Source organism: Chlorocebus sabaeus, chromosome 25 (genome assembly GCF_047675955.1).
Source record: "Chlorocebus sabaeus isolate Y175 chromosome 25, mChlSab1.0.hap1, whole genome shotgun sequence".
Lineage (NCBI taxonomy): Eukaryota > Metazoa > Chordata > Mammalia > Primates > Cercopithecidae > Chlorocebus > Chlorocebus sabaeus.
Genome location: NC_132928.1, coordinates 2,415,558 through 2,431,124, shown reverse-complemented (window position 1 = coordinate 2,431,124; position 15,567 = coordinate 2,415,558). Strand labels below are relative to the sequence as shown.

General features: G+C 36.5%; 1 protein-coding gene across 16 annotated transcripts in view; it reads right to left on the bottom strand.

Moving 5' to 3' along the window:
• The window catches only part of CDC42BPA (CDC42 binding protein kinase alpha), a 322,506-nt gene that overhangs the window by 137,139 nt on the left and 169,800 nt on the right, over positions 1–15,567 (bottom strand). For all 16 annotated transcript variants that reach the window (XR_012091165.1, XM_007988230.3, XM_037985490.2 and 13 more), the window contains 2 exons: positions 14,145–14,311; positions 5,603–5,725 (listed from right to left, as the gene is read on the bottom strand). Coding sequence is in view for 15 of the 16 variants with exons in the window: in XM_007988230.3 (XP_007986421.2) it covers positions 5,603–5,725; positions 14,145–14,311 (290 nt within the window). In the remaining variant the exon portion in view is untranslated. The remainder of the gene's footprint in view (positions 1–5,602; positions 5,726–14,144; positions 14,312–15,567) is intronic.

The window sequence follows — 15,567 nt, the reverse complement described above, 5'->3', positions numbered from 1 at the left end:
TTGTTAGTAATGAGGACCTAATGCAGGTATCATACATATGGGGTTATTTTCTTGGTGCTATATGGCATGGAAGAGAAATATAAAATATGGTCTCTGTCTTAAAGGAGATAAGTTAGACAACAGCAACACTCTTTTAAAAAATAATAATGTAGAAAATCAAATGCAAATTGTGTGGCAGGCTATATATGCTATAGGAATTGAGGTCCAAAAATGGGCATGACTAAAGCAGTATTCAAAGGGGAACACTATAAACTGGAAAGGGGTTAAGACTGGGGCCAGCAGGAGGTTGGCAGAACAACCAAAACATCTCCCTGATCCACAAGATGAATATTTTCATTTTTCCCATTATGTAACTCTTCTGAGATGCGAAGAAACTTTACTTCTAATTATAATCAGTAAAAATAGGCTCCCTTATTATCAATACTCCTATTCACAGGGGAGAGAGGGAAGGAGAAAGAGACAGAATGTGTGCGTGTGTGTGTGTGTGTGTGTGTGTGTATGTCTGTGTGTGTGTTAGTTTAGGGTTGGACAAACAGAAACAGTACACAGAGACACATATCCCCAACCTCAAGGCAACATAAGAATGACAGTTTCAAAAGTACATTATAGATTATAATAAATTTTTCATTTAGGAAACAAAAAAATCCTATTTTCTCATACAAAAATATTAAATGAGGTATGAATTTTTTATTTAAAAAATTTTATTTTTGTCTGCTGATACTCAACAAATATATATTTACTGTCTGTTATACAATACTGGCAATAAGCTTGGCATTAGGAATGTAGTAGGAAAACCTACTATAACCTACTTCCTAACCTTTAGGAGCTCAGAGTATGGTAAAGAAGCAAATATTAAAAAGAAGTTGTCAATAATTATAAATTTGTCACATTTTTTTCCAGGAACTTAAAAATATTGGAGAACACTGCTGTTGGGAAACACAAGATAACCAGTCATTAATGGTGGGTATTTGTATACACAAAGACTTTGCTCAAGAAGTATCTGGAGGAATGACAGATTAAAGGTATTTTGGATACTTTTTTCTTCAGAGCCAAATTAAAGTTGGGGCTACTCATCAGGCAGGTCCTAAAGGGAGCCTTCAATTTGTATTTTTTGTTAAAAAGGGAAGGAAAAAAGAAAGGGAAGGAAAAAAAGACAGTATGTGAAGGAAGTGGAGCATCACGGGGTGATTCAGTATGGCTGGAATCACTGGACAAGGGAGTAGTAACAAGAGATAAAGCTCGAGAGGCAAATACATGCATAATAATGAAGGGCCTTGTGTTAGAATTGAGAAATTTCTACTTTATCCTGCAGGCAATGGGGGTCCACTGAAGATATTTATGTTGAAGCTGTGACATGAACAGACTTACATTTTTAAAGCTTACTCTGGAGACTTCAAGTTCTGGGAAGATGGAATAGATATATTTCCCATTCTTCCCATTAAGTATAACTTAAAACCCTAGACATTATACATAAAACAAACATAAGACGACTCTGAAATGTGAAGAAAAAAACTTCCTCAGGACATTGGGATCTGATAAACAACATAATGGTTGAGTTTTCTGGGGTTTCTTCTTGGTTCATATACCCCAGAATTAGAGCTAAAGATGATAACCCACAAATGACAACAGCTATAAAGAGAAAAAGCCCCAACAAAAGCCTGCTCTTTCTAGCCAAAGGATTAGGAAAGGGGTAGACCAGGAAGACAGAAAACTCATAGAAACTAACAATTCTACTTGAGATAAACATCACAGAAAAAAACTGGTCCCATGTCACCAATGTCAACAATGGATAAGTGCATGGGGGCTAGATTTCCAACCTCATGAGGCTATAATGAGATGCTCAAATATATCTGCAAAAGTGGTGTCAGAAAAACATGGGTGTGGTTACTCATGCCTATAATCCCAGCACTTTGGGAAGCTGAGGAGGGTGAATCACTAGAAGACAGGAGTTCGAGACCAGCCCAGGCAACACAGCGAGACCCCATTTCTACTAAAAACACAAAACATTAGCCGGGTGTGGTCCCAGCTACTCAGAAGGATGAGGCACAAGAATTGCTTGAACCTGGGGGATGGTGGTTGCAGTGGGCTGACATCATGTCACTGTACTCTAGCCTGGGCAACAGAGTGAGACTCTATCTCCAAATTTAAAAAAAAAAAAAAGAGTGGTGTCACAAAAAGACAGCACATTAACCCTCACTGGCTGACTGACAACAAGCCTCCCCTCACACACACTGTCAGTGGAAACCACACAGGAAACCTGGACTTCCACCTCCAACCTGGGTTGACTTTCGGATCCCAAGCATATTGTATTTTCAATCTCTATGTGGTTGGGAAAAAAATCTGCATATAAGTAGATCCACACAGTTCAAATCCCTGTTGCTCAAGGATCAAGTGTATTTATAAATTTACAGCATATTTAATTTTACTTTAAAATAAATCATTTATAATAAATGTATAATTTTATAATAATTTTATGCTGCCTCAGCATTCATTTTGAATGCAGGTTTAGCTTTCTTGTTTCAGAGGCAGGGCTTAGTCACTCTTGATGCAGTTTTCAATTCTACACCACACCCAAGGGGCTCAAGCTGGAGACATCTCTCCCACCTAGCAGACTGGGATCCTGCCTTCCAGCCACCTCCTCTAAAGGGACCATTCAAGCACTGGCTTCCAAACTTAAAGTGATCTACATCCTATTCCCTAATATATACTGCTAGTTGCCATGCTCTCCTGCTCAAGGCTCTCTGTCTCCCTGCACTCCCTGACCTCCAGGTGTGTGGCCTCCAGGTATGCCATGTGCCACAATGTCTGTAAGTACTAAAAACTCTTAAATGTTCACATTGAGGTTGTCATTGACGCTGTACCAGCAATCTGACTCCTGACTGCAAGGCTGCCTCAGAAAGGATGCATGCAGGTGGATCCCCTGCTAGTGCTCTTTTGTTCAGGCCTCTGGCGGCTGCTGGTGACAGTAGCCACCAGCTATGTTGACAGAGAAACAGCCAGTACAAGAAAGAAAGAAAGGAAAAAGAAGAAAAAAAAAAAAAAAAGAACACTAAAGACTAATATCCTTCATGTATATCGATGCAAAAATCCTTAAAAATATATTAGGAATGGAATTCAGCAACATATAAAAATAATTGTACACCATGACCACTGTTTACAAGAGGGATGTATGGCTGGTTCAACACTTTAAAATCAACCAATGTAATTCGCCATATTAACAGGTTATTTTTTGAAAATCATATGTTCATATCAATTTATGCAGAAAAAGCATCTGACAAAATTCAGCACCCATTAATGATTTTAAAAGCCCTTAGAAATACAAAAACAGAAAGAAACTAATGCTTTTCCCCAAGATTGAGAAGCTAGAATGTTCTTCTCATCATTCTTCTTTAGCATAACATAGTGCTGCAAGTTCCTGCAATAAGGCAAGAAAAGGAAACAAAAAGCATATAGATCAGAAAGGGAGGAATAAAACTGTTCCCACCTGCAGATGACATGATCGTCAGAATTAAAAATCCCAAATAAACTATTTTTTAAAGCCCTCTTAGAACTAATAAGGGAGTGTAGCAACACTGTAGAATACAAAATAAACATGTAAAAATCAATTATATTTCTATATATTAGCAATAAACACATGAACAATAAAATTAAAAATACAATACTATTTGGAATTACTCAGAAAATGAAATTACTTATCATGATTCTATATATAATGGGTTAGACATCAACACAGGTTTCCTTTGGATAGTGCCAGAACATTACTGTGAATGACAGCAAAATGTTTTAAGATGTAAAAATTTAGCTCTTACACAGAGCTAACAAAGAAGCTCACAACTATTTTGGTGAATGACATAACAACTATATTATTGATTTGAATATTTTACATCAATATCATCTATTTCAAGGCAGTTTTGAAATTAATTAGCAAGCTTTCAAAAGCTACTGCCATTCAAAGCCACATTCTACTATTAAAAAGAGAAGAGACAGGCTTATGAATAAGTTTTCCAAATCCCTATTGCCTCTCTGAAGACAAATCACTGACCATTCTAGCTGGTCTTCTGTTCTACTGCTGTTTTAGTGTCATACAACTCTAATGTAGACATTCAATGACACTCTTAATGTTACTGTTGGTACCAAAGCAAAGTCCATGATTCACTTATCACGTTCCCAATCTATAATAACTTACTTTTAGAAAGATAAAAGTAACAGAGATTAGATATATAGATATTTCTTAGGAGGACAGCCTCTTAAAAACACAAAATAGCATTCACAAATTATGCTCAAAATTAAGATCTCCATATATTTAAAATAAACAAAGTGCTAATATGGCATTTTAAATAGTCACTTTTATAAAAGATGCTACATTAGATTATTTCTTCTCTTTTACTTATTTTTGCCTAAAACTGCCTTCCTGGAGAGGCCTGACCATTCTCGTTAAAACAGTACCTTCTGCTCTCTCTTCCTATCCCTCTACTTATTCAGATCATGTAATGCCTCTAAACCCTGCAAAAAACTGCCATTTCATTCTGAGTAAAAACCAAAGACCTTACGACAATCAGTAAGGCTCTACCGATCAGGCAACAAGCCCATTTCACCCCTTTAGTTCTCATTTCCTTCCATTCTCCCTGCTTGCTCATTCTGCTCCAGCCATGCAGTACTCTGTTTTACTTGAACACCTGGGGCACATTTGATTTTAGAGTCTTTGCACCAGCTAGTCCTTCTGCTTAGAACATATATTTTGCAGATAACTGTATGGCTAACCCCCTTGCCTTCTTTAAATTTTTGCTAACAAGTCACCTTCTCAGTTAGGCCTACCCCTGGAGCACTATACTTAACATGATAAAACTCCTCATTTTGCACATCTAATTCTCCTTATTCTATTTTTATTTTTAAAGCACTTATTACCTTCTAACATACTGTATCATTTACAAAGTTATATATTTACTGGTTTCTGTTTTCTGTCCTTTACCCAGGCCAAAGCAAAGATTTTTTGTTTAAAGTTGTTTTGCTTAAGTTGAATCCCAAGAGCCTAAAACAACACCTGCTACATAGTAGGTGCTAAATATATATTTATTGAATAAATGCAATAAATGAATAATAGGTATACAAACACTTGTCAAATTTAATTTTAATCTTAGTAATACAAGGAAAAAGTAATTGCATAACAAATAAAATAAATTTTCCTGATGCCTGTATACATGCACTCTGCTTGTCTCTAGTGTCCTTCCTCACACCTTACTCACCTTTTCCTCTCCTCACAAATATGCTTTGCCAGACAAATTCCAAAATGAACAGGCCTTCCAAAAAAGCCATCCTTATTCACATAAGTCTGGGTTAGGTGATCCTCTTATGTACTCTCCACGTATCTCCATTTATTTTTCCTGATAGCCTTTTTGTACGTATTGCAATAACTGTTTATCTGTTTCCCAGACCAAAATGTGAACTCCTTGAGAGCAGAACCCATTCTTATCTGCCCTTCCCTGACTACCACGGAACTCACATCACATAACACAGACAGGTTCTCAATAGATGTTTTTTGTGTGAATAAACCATTGTTTAAACATTTCCTAAACTGAATTAGCAGTGAATCACAGATATTTACCTGTTACTTGTTTCCTTAGTTTTTCAATTTCTTCTTTTAAGTTTTTTATTTCTAAATCTTTGCTTGCTGTTAGTGGACCATCAACAGTTGAATACTGCAGAGCTTGGACAGTCTGTGTTGACTCTTTAAAAAAAAGAATAAATAAAAATATCACCATACACCAAATTCTTAACACTAATAACATTATATTGTTTGCAGAGAAATTCTTACACAATTTATAGAACAAAACATCTACTCACTGATAAAAAGCATGTGAATACGTAAAAATTAGGTCATAAAAAATCAGGCCAGGCATGGTAGTTCATGCCTGTAATCCCAGCACTCCGGGAGGCCAAAGTGGGAAGATCACTTGAGTCCAGGAGTATAAGACCAGCCTGGGCAACAGAGTGAGACCCTTTCTCTACAAAAGATACAAAAATTGGCAGGGCATGGTGGCACATGCCTGAAGTCTCACTACTCAGGAGGCTCAGATGGGAGAACTGCTTGAGCCTGGAAGGTTGAGGTGGTAGTGAGTCATGATCATGGCACTATACTCCAGCCTGGGAGACAAAGTGAGACTCTATCAAAAAAAAAAAAAAAAAAATCCGCTGCATATATATATGAAAGAATCCACCTTCTAATAATTTTTGGTTTTAAATACTGTTGGTGTACTCTGCCAGTGAATCAACTACGTAGCTCCTTTTTCTCCTAGTAGGAACATCACCATGTGATAACTCAAAAGCCTGGTATGTCAGTCAGATGCTATATGAAGACCTGAATTGGGTTTACAAATGGAGGGTTAGGCATGTTAATATACATATGCAGAAGTGTTGGCCTTCCAAATTTTATGTCTGAAAGTTGAGGCCCATCTATAGGTAACTACGGCTCAACAATGTAGCTAAAATATTTAGTTTAAATAGAAAATATTAATTTATCTTGCAGTTCTAATTAGAAAATACAAGGTTTTAAAGAACAGTAAGTCTATTGAGGCTTATTCCCAGATATCATCAAAAGATATGGAACAAAGAAAATATTTTTTACCATTTTACACCAGAAATGAAATTGCCCTTTGTTCTAAAATAGGTGTTCTGCTATTTATGGAGGGATTCTTACATAATAAGTCTCTCCTTTACCATAATTCTTTATGAGTTAGTGCAAATCATTACTGATTACTTTGTGTGTGCATATGTACGTGTGTGTGTAAACCATAATCCCTATATGTTTGGCGGTCAATAAATATTTGTTAATTTGAATTAAAGGTGTAAGATATACTACATTGTGCATCTGATCTTGATTTTCTGCATCATATAAGTATTTCTTATACATTTCTATCTCTTTGGGTTCAAAACATGCTAAAAACTGGTCCTTTCTGTATTTATTATTTTGAAAAGAACATCCAATGTTTTTATTTTTTTAAGACATCTAAATTGGGGGCAGAAAATGGGGGGACATAAAAATAGCCAATGTGGGAGAGGTGCAGGTGCGGTGGCTCATGCCTGTAATCCCAGTGCTTTGGGAGGCCAAGGCAGGTGCACCACCTGAGGTCAGGAGTTGCAGATCAGCCTGGCCTACATGGTGAAACACCATCTCTACTAAAAATATAAAAATTAGCCAGGCATGGTGGTGCATGCCTGTAATACCAGCTACTTGGAAGGCTGAGGCAGAAGAAATGCTTGAACCCGGGAGGCAGAGGTTGCAGTGAGCTGAGATCATGCCACCACACCCAGCCTGGGTGATAGAGAAAAACTCTGTCTCAAAAAAACAAACAAAAAACCAAAAAATACCAAATGGACATTAATAGGAGTTACTTTTCCTCCTGTACCCCCCTGCCACAGGTATGAAGGTGGGGCAGGCATCCTTGCTCATTATTGCCACCTCTCTCCTCAAAATTCCTAGGTCTACTGAAATGGTCATTTCCTGCTTATGTAGTTATCCACTTGTCCTCCCTATCTTACTCTTTTTTAAACAAGGATTTTACATGTTGTTCTCTGCTCTTCTTTCCATTACTACCCTTCTTATTATTCTTAGTGACTTTAACATCAAAATAGATAATCCATCTAACACTGACATCTGAGGCACATAAATCCTCTACGGCAGATACTGCTGGTTTTTACCCAGCATCTACTCATCTCTTCTTCCTTGTGAACCAAATTCAATTATCAGGCTACAGTGCACATAGGCAAGGTGGGCCCAGTCAAAACTGGCTGACTTAAATTAATCATAATAATTCCATTCCACATTGCAAGTGTTGGTCAAGAATTAGGTATGTGACCTAGTTAGAACTTAAATGGTATCTTGAGAAGAAGTCCACTAGGGGGCTTCAGGGAGAGGTTTTAATCTTCCATTAAATGAAAGATGTATGAAACTAAATGAATCCTTCCACTTTCTGAGTCTCTGGATATGTGCAGATACGAAGATAGAACTCTTGGTGTACTCTGCCAATGAATCTATTTAGCTCCTTTTTGTCCTAGCAGGGAACGTCACCATGTGATAAGTCAAATGCCTGGTATGTCTGTCAGATGGTATATGAAGTGAATCTGGTGTATGAAGGGATGTCTTACCTTCCAAAGTTTACATCTGAAAGTTCTACAATATTGTGGAATCAAGGAAAGCCAAGAAATTAATAGGGCAGCTACCCCAAAATTGGCACTGAAACCATTTACTTCTGGCTTCTTAAGTGAGAAAATAAATCCTTATTATTTAAGAATTCTCACATCTGCAACCCAAAACAATCTAGCTGATAGACTTCTCTCCAGTATAACCATCAGATTAACTGGCCACATCCTAAACTAGTGGTTCTCTACTGCAGGTGTACGATCACCTCATGTGAAGGGGACAGAAGGGGAGTCAGTTGTTGACACAGTACATGAGGAGACTGCGACAAGTATTTAACATCTGGAAACTCAGAATGTTCAATATCTCAGAGTGTGAAACACTCTCTCATGTGAAAAAACTACCTCACCCCAAATGCTTGTGGTTCACCAATTAAGAAATTCTACTATACGCTGTGTCATTATCAATAACGTCATGGCCTCCAAAATCATCTCTCTTATCTGTACAGCTTACTACTCCAGGGACCACTTCAACAATTCTTCATTCCCACCACAAATGCCAATCAGTGTGTTCCCAACACTTTCCATTTTTTTCCTCTTTACTTCCTTACTTACCCTGGTTAGATTCTTTGGTCCATCACTGTTTTGCAAATACCTTCCATTTCTTTACCCTTCTCTCCTCCATTGTACTTATTCTAGAAGGCCCTCAATCTTGGCTAATTTCTACTCTCCTCCTACTCTATGATTTTACCCAAGTAGCTAAAAATGACTGAAAAAAATACACAGTCATTTAAAACTCATGATTATTAAACTTAAATAACATGGAAATATCTGGCTATCCTAAACTATTTCCCTGGCTCATTTACTCTTTTCATCTCTATACTGATCATTTCATATTTTCTCTTTTTCTTGTCAAGTATCTATTATCTCCTCTACCTTCCTTACTCTCAGTGGATGACCCTACTTTGTATGTGATTTATTGTCTGTCTCCTCAAAGTAGAAAGGAAACATAACAAGGGGAGGTATTTTTGTCTTTATCTGTTTTTTATTACATTACTAGTCATATGCAGAACAGTTCCTGGCTATTTGATACTCAATAAATAGCTGACGAATGAATCAGTTTAAATGTTAATCTATGTCACTGCTATGAAACAAGTATTCATGCCAAAAGGCAATGATCTTACATTTTTGTTCGCTTTGCTCTGTGCAGACGATACTACACATGTAAAAAAAAATACTAAGAACAAATTAAAGAATTCAAAACATTAAAAAAAAAAAAAAAACCAAAACACAGGAAATTCTTAGTCATAAGGGGACAGACTAGGAAGCAACAGGTCACTGCTTTGTTTCTCCTGCTGTAAAAAGTAAAAATTCAGTATATAATTTGAAAAAAATCTTATTTTTAAAAACATCTTTGGTTTACTTTACTTAGTTCTCTTTGCTTTCCCAGTCAGAGATGGGAAAGTGAGCCAGGGAAGTGAGGCATTCTGAGGTGAAGAGGCTATTACAACTGCTTCTTACCTGGAAGCTTTATCCATTTCTGTGAGTGTACTTAGGTCAAGCCTGGCCTTTAAATTGAGAGATAACATGCTGGGAAGAAAAACCACTGAAGCTTCTGGAGAATGTGTGGGGATGATGCAACAATTTGGAAATCTCAAAGTCTGTAAGCATATGGTGCTTTCATTCCCATGGTATATTTTAATTGTTGTACTTGGGGGCTGCATGGGAAGTTAGGGAGCTTTGAAAAGTCAGACAGAAATCTCTGATAGTATAGAATTATTTCAGAGACGAAGAGCTCCTTGAGGAAGAGAATCTGCTTCAAATACATGGCCAGTCTCTTCATCAAGACACTTATCAAATTTGGAAACGGTATAGGGCAGAAGGTTGAAGAGGAGAATAAATCTCCCATAGTTTAGGAAGTGAAGGAGAAAGAGGCCCAACTAGGCTCTATCCAGCTCCCGCTTCTGGGCATTTGAAATCAAAGGTAGGTTTGAATCTAATTAAAAATGCAATTTAAAGGCGGGCACAGTGGCTCATGCCTGTAATCCCAGCACTTAGGGAGGCTGAGGCGGGCAGATCACGAGGTCAGGAGATCGAGACTATCCTGGCTAACATGGTGAAACCTCATCTCTACTAAAAATACAAAAAAATCAGCCAGGCGTGGTGGCACACACCTGTAGTCCCAGCTACTCAGGAGCCTGAGGCAGGAGAATCACTTGAACTGGGGAGGTAGAGGTTGCAGTGAGCCGAGATCAAATCACTGCACTCCAGCCTGGACAACAGAGCGAGACTCCGTCCCCCCCCCCCCCAAAAAAAAAAAAAAAAATGCAATTTAGTCTTGTCCAAGCTCAATTCTTGATGGAATGAAAAGGGAGAAGCCTCTCTGGGGCAAAAATAATATAAACTTGCTTTTCTATGTTATTTTTATTCCTGACATCTTTCACATGAGACATTTGGAAAAGCAGAAAAGCATGACAAATGGAAGAAAAAAACAGAAAGGCAGGTTCACAGTTGTTGAAATTTAACAGATAAAGACCTCAAAATATTATTAAAATGTTACAGAAAATAGCGAAAAAATACACAAAAATATGGGGAAATTTCAACAGAAAACTGCAATTGAGAGAATCAAATGAATAAACTTTAACTAAAAAAGACAATATCTGAAATTAAGATTAATCAGATGGACTTAACAGCAAAATGGATATAGCAGAAGACAGAACTAGTGAACCTGAAGGCAGATCAATAGAAAATATCTTAATGAAGCACACACAAAAAAAGAAACAATGGAAGGAACAGAACAGAGCATAAAGGAAATGTGAGATACCATCTGACATATACGCAATTACAGCCCCAGAAGGAGAGGAGAAAGTGCACGAGGCAAAATAGTATCTACAGAGACTATGGCTTAGAATTTTGCAAAACTGATAAAAGACATCAAACGAGATTGCAAAAGCTCAGTGAATCTCAACCAGGATTTTCTGTTAATACAAAGAAAGCTACACGTACGTGAATCACAGTCCAACTATTTGAAACTGAAGTTAAGGACATAATCCTGAAAGCAGCCGGAAGGGAAAACATATACGTTACATTCAAGAGATTAAGATTAACAGCTGGCTTCTCAAGAAATATTATGGAAGCTATTATAGAAAAGAATAAAATAATGCATGTAGAGCTCTGAAAGAAAAAGCTGCCAAGCTAGAATTCTAATCCAGCACAAGTATTCCTCCAAAATGAAGGTAAAAATAAAGACATTTTCACATCAACAAAACCCTATCAAGAATTGTCACAACACACTTATATTACAAGAAAACAATAAAGGAAGTTTTTGAGGCTAAAGAAAAATGATTCCAGATAGAAACATAGAATTTAGGGAGAAATAAAAAGCACCAAAAGGGTAAATAAATGGGTAAATTAAATGATACTTAAAATTAATGAGTAAAGAAAACGTAAAGCAACAATCGAGTAAAAATGTATTAAAAGATTTATAACACAGATTAAGGTAAACTACATAACAACAGTCATACAAGGAGCTGGTTGTCTAAAGGTTTCTACGTTGTTTGTGAAGTAGTAACATACAAATTACTAAGAAAAAGATATATAAAGACCTAACAGAAAAATGGGCAAGAACCTCGAACCAGAACTTCACAAGACTAGATATCCAAATGGATAGTAAACATATGAAAAGATATTCAAACTCATTATCCATCAGGAAAATGCAAATTAAAATCACGGCAGGATATCACTATACTTCTACCAGAATGGCTACAAGTTAAAAACGCTGACAATATCAAGTTCTGGTGGGGAGCTGAAGAAAGTAGAACTCATAAATTATTAGTAGAACTATACATTGGTATAATCACTTTGGAAAACTCTTTGAAAATACCTTCTAAAGCTGAAAATCCTCTACTATATGGCCCAGAAATTCTACTCCCAGGTATACAGGACCATCAAAATAAACATATAAGCACATTTGCAGGAACTTTACTCATAGTAGTCAACATCTGGAAATAACCCAAATATTTACCAACAACAGACTGGGCAATTTTTTAGTGCTTATACACAATGAAATACTAAACAGCAGTCCAAAAAAAAAAAGAGCAAACTACTGATATATACAAAACATGGGTGAATTTTAAAAAACAGCAAGTGAAAATGCCATACACAAAAGAGAATATACTGTATGATACCATTTATATGAAGTTCAAAAACAGGTAAAAATTCATTAATTTTGGTGAAAGAAATTAGGATGATGTTTATTTCATAGTGATAAGTTACAAACTGGGAAGTGGCATCTGAGGACTTTACTCTATGCCGGAAATATTCTACACATGAATATGGGTGAAGGTTACATTAGTGTACACATATACAAACATTTATTAGGCTTATACTTAAAAGTAGAATGCTTGCACACTTTGCTATGTCACCACATAAAAAAACAAACAGAAAAATTTCAGTCACAAAAGGGAAGTAATTCATATGCAGAGATCTTAACAACTTATGGAAAAACAGAAAATAGTCCATTCTATTGATGTCTACACAGCCTTTTTCTCTACTTGGCCTCTAAAACTATGAGAGTAAAATTCTGTGATTGTAAAACTTTGATTATTTCTCTCCTAGGAGTTACAAGTTCCTGATTATTTGTGCATAAATACATTCCTTCATTCACAAAATATGTAAGTAAAATATATAATACGCGACATCCTTTATTTTAGAGAAAAAAGCAGAAAAAGTAGATAGTAGTACTGGGGATATACATATGATTAAATTATAAATAGGATGGTCTGGAAAACCTTCATTGAAGGCATCATTCAACTAGAGACTTGCTTCAAGTAGAGAGTATTCTAACATTCAAAGGTCAAAGAGTTAAGGAAAACTTAGCAAAGGAGACTGGGAAGGACTGGTTTATGAGGAAAAAGAAAACCAGGAGATAAAGTGCCCCGGAAGCGCCTCCCCCGCCAAAAAAAAAAAAGGCATTATCAGGAGGAATAAATGGTCCACAGGATCAAATATTGCTGATAGGTTAAAAGGTGAAGACAGAAATGATCACTGGATTTTACAGCACAGGATAGGGAAACAGACTAGGGGAACAAAGTAGGACTGCTAGGCAGCATGAAGAGCTGACCTGAGGTGAGTGCCTGTGAATCTGAATTAATATTATTAGTCAGCATGTTGTGGGTGTTTTAAGTAAGCTGTCTTCAGCCGGATAGTTGAAGACACAAAGTTGTATTCAAACACGGTTGGGGTTCTGCCAAAGGTATCTGACAAAGAGAAAGCGGAACAATAGATTTGAAGGTATATGCCAGGGTATGATTATGGTTGAGCAGAGAATGAAAAATGAGGGTATAAATAGCAGAGTTAAATTGGTGATAGACTTGTAGGTAATGGTGGCAGTGAAGGAATATTGGAGTTAAGGAGTCAGAGAGAGAGAGCACTAGAAAATTATGAGCAGGAGATTATAAAAGATTTGCTGGAAACTGCAATTAATGAGTTTTAGATATGGTAATCTTAAGACATACTTATTACCATAGGATGGACTGGATGAAATGAAATGGAGAAAACAATCATTGAAGGTGAAGAATAAAGAAACTCACTCAGAATCTTAAAAAGTTTATGTGTATGTGCATTTTAAAATCACCAAATATGGCAGAAGCAATGCTGCAGAGAATGACAACATGAAAGGAGCTAGAGCTCTTAAATATTGAGCAAATAAGATAGGAAAAGTCATTAAAGTGCTATAACAAAGTGAGGAGGGTCCCATTTCCCCATCCCCAAAGGTATTCCCACACATTTTTATAAACATAAATATGTACCCACAGGAAACAAAAGCTATTTTGTTGTTGTTTATTATTAATTGTGTGATTTTATATAAATGGTATTATGCTGTTTTCTGCAAAATTTCTACAACTGATTTTTCACCACTTAAAAGATTTTTTTCCAAAGATAAAACAACCACTTACGATAAACACCTCATAACACTGTGAGTACAATTCAAAAAGTGAATATATATTTACCTTGAAGTTTCCTACTGAGTTCAAGTTTTTCTTGCTCAAGGCGCTTAATTCTTCTTTCATAAGCTTCAGTTGCTAAGTTGTTGTCTAGAGTCCTCTGAACATTAACATCAAGATCCAGTGAGGTGGGACCAGCTGTAACTCTTAAACAGCTCCGATCAGAAAGTACACTGAAGAAAAAAAAAAACAAAAAAAAGTAGGTTCATACTGTGAGAAAAAGTTTGAAGAAAAATGTTTTTAACTGACTCCACATTCATGGCATAAACATTTTTAAACTGCTCATTTAAAACACAGATTTGAATATCTTGCAGCTTAGCCAGCTGGAATAATTATAAAATATTTTTGCAAAATCACCATAAACTGTTTTTAGAAGCATTTGAAAAAATGAAAACCTAATATCCACCAAATTATTTTGATTTAAAAAACCCCACAAATTATAAAATGAAGTTTGCTGAAGGGTTACTGGTAGTTTAAAACAATTTGACCTCCTAGGTGAAACAGTAGTAGTCAAAAGCACCAACCACGGCCCTCTTTACTGGAATTTGAAATTCAAAAGCAAGTTTCTGTCTTTAATTCAATAGGATTTAAATAAAAATACTGAAACTGCTGGACATTTGGTGGTGAACAAAACAGACAAAAATCCTTGCCCATGTAGAGCTTATATTCCAGTGACTGAGACAGAAATAAACAAAATAATTGAGATATTCATTACATTAGAAAATGTTAAATGCTAAGGAGAAAACATAAAGCAGGAAAAGGAGAAATAAAGTATTGAAGGGGAGGAGATACAAATTTAGATAAAGTAGTCAGTAAAGCTGTCACTGCTAAAGTAACTTTGGAAAAAGCTAAGTAAAGGTGAGGGGACCACTTAAGGGAATATCAAAAGAAAGAATGTTCCAAGCAGATGAAACAGAACTACTAAAGCCCTGAGACAAGAGTATGTCTGGTATGTTCACAGGCCAGAAAGGAGGCCTGTGTGGATGGAGTTGAGTAAACAAAGAAAAATAAACTCAGAAAGATAAAAGTAAGGCAGTCATGTAGGGCCTTGTAAGAAGTTTGATTTGGAGTTGATATGAAGCCACTGGAGTTGGGGATGAGTGGACTGGTTCTGAATAGGGGAGTGACATGTTCTGATTACCTTTTAAAGGATCACCTGAACAGGTTCAGAGAAATAAAAGAAAGTTATTTACATAGTAAGTGGGTGGTTAAGACAGATTTTTAAGCAGACGAGAGGAGAGGTCTCAGGAGTTGCACACTGAGGATTCATCAGCAAATCTTTGGGAGAACACTAGAGAGTTTAGATGGAAAAGAGAAGTTCAAAGACTGAGCCATAGGACACTCTGATATTCACAAGTCAGGGAAGTCAGGAGGGTTCAGGTATGGAGACTGAGAAGGAATGACCAGCAAGGTGAGAGAAAATCAGTCA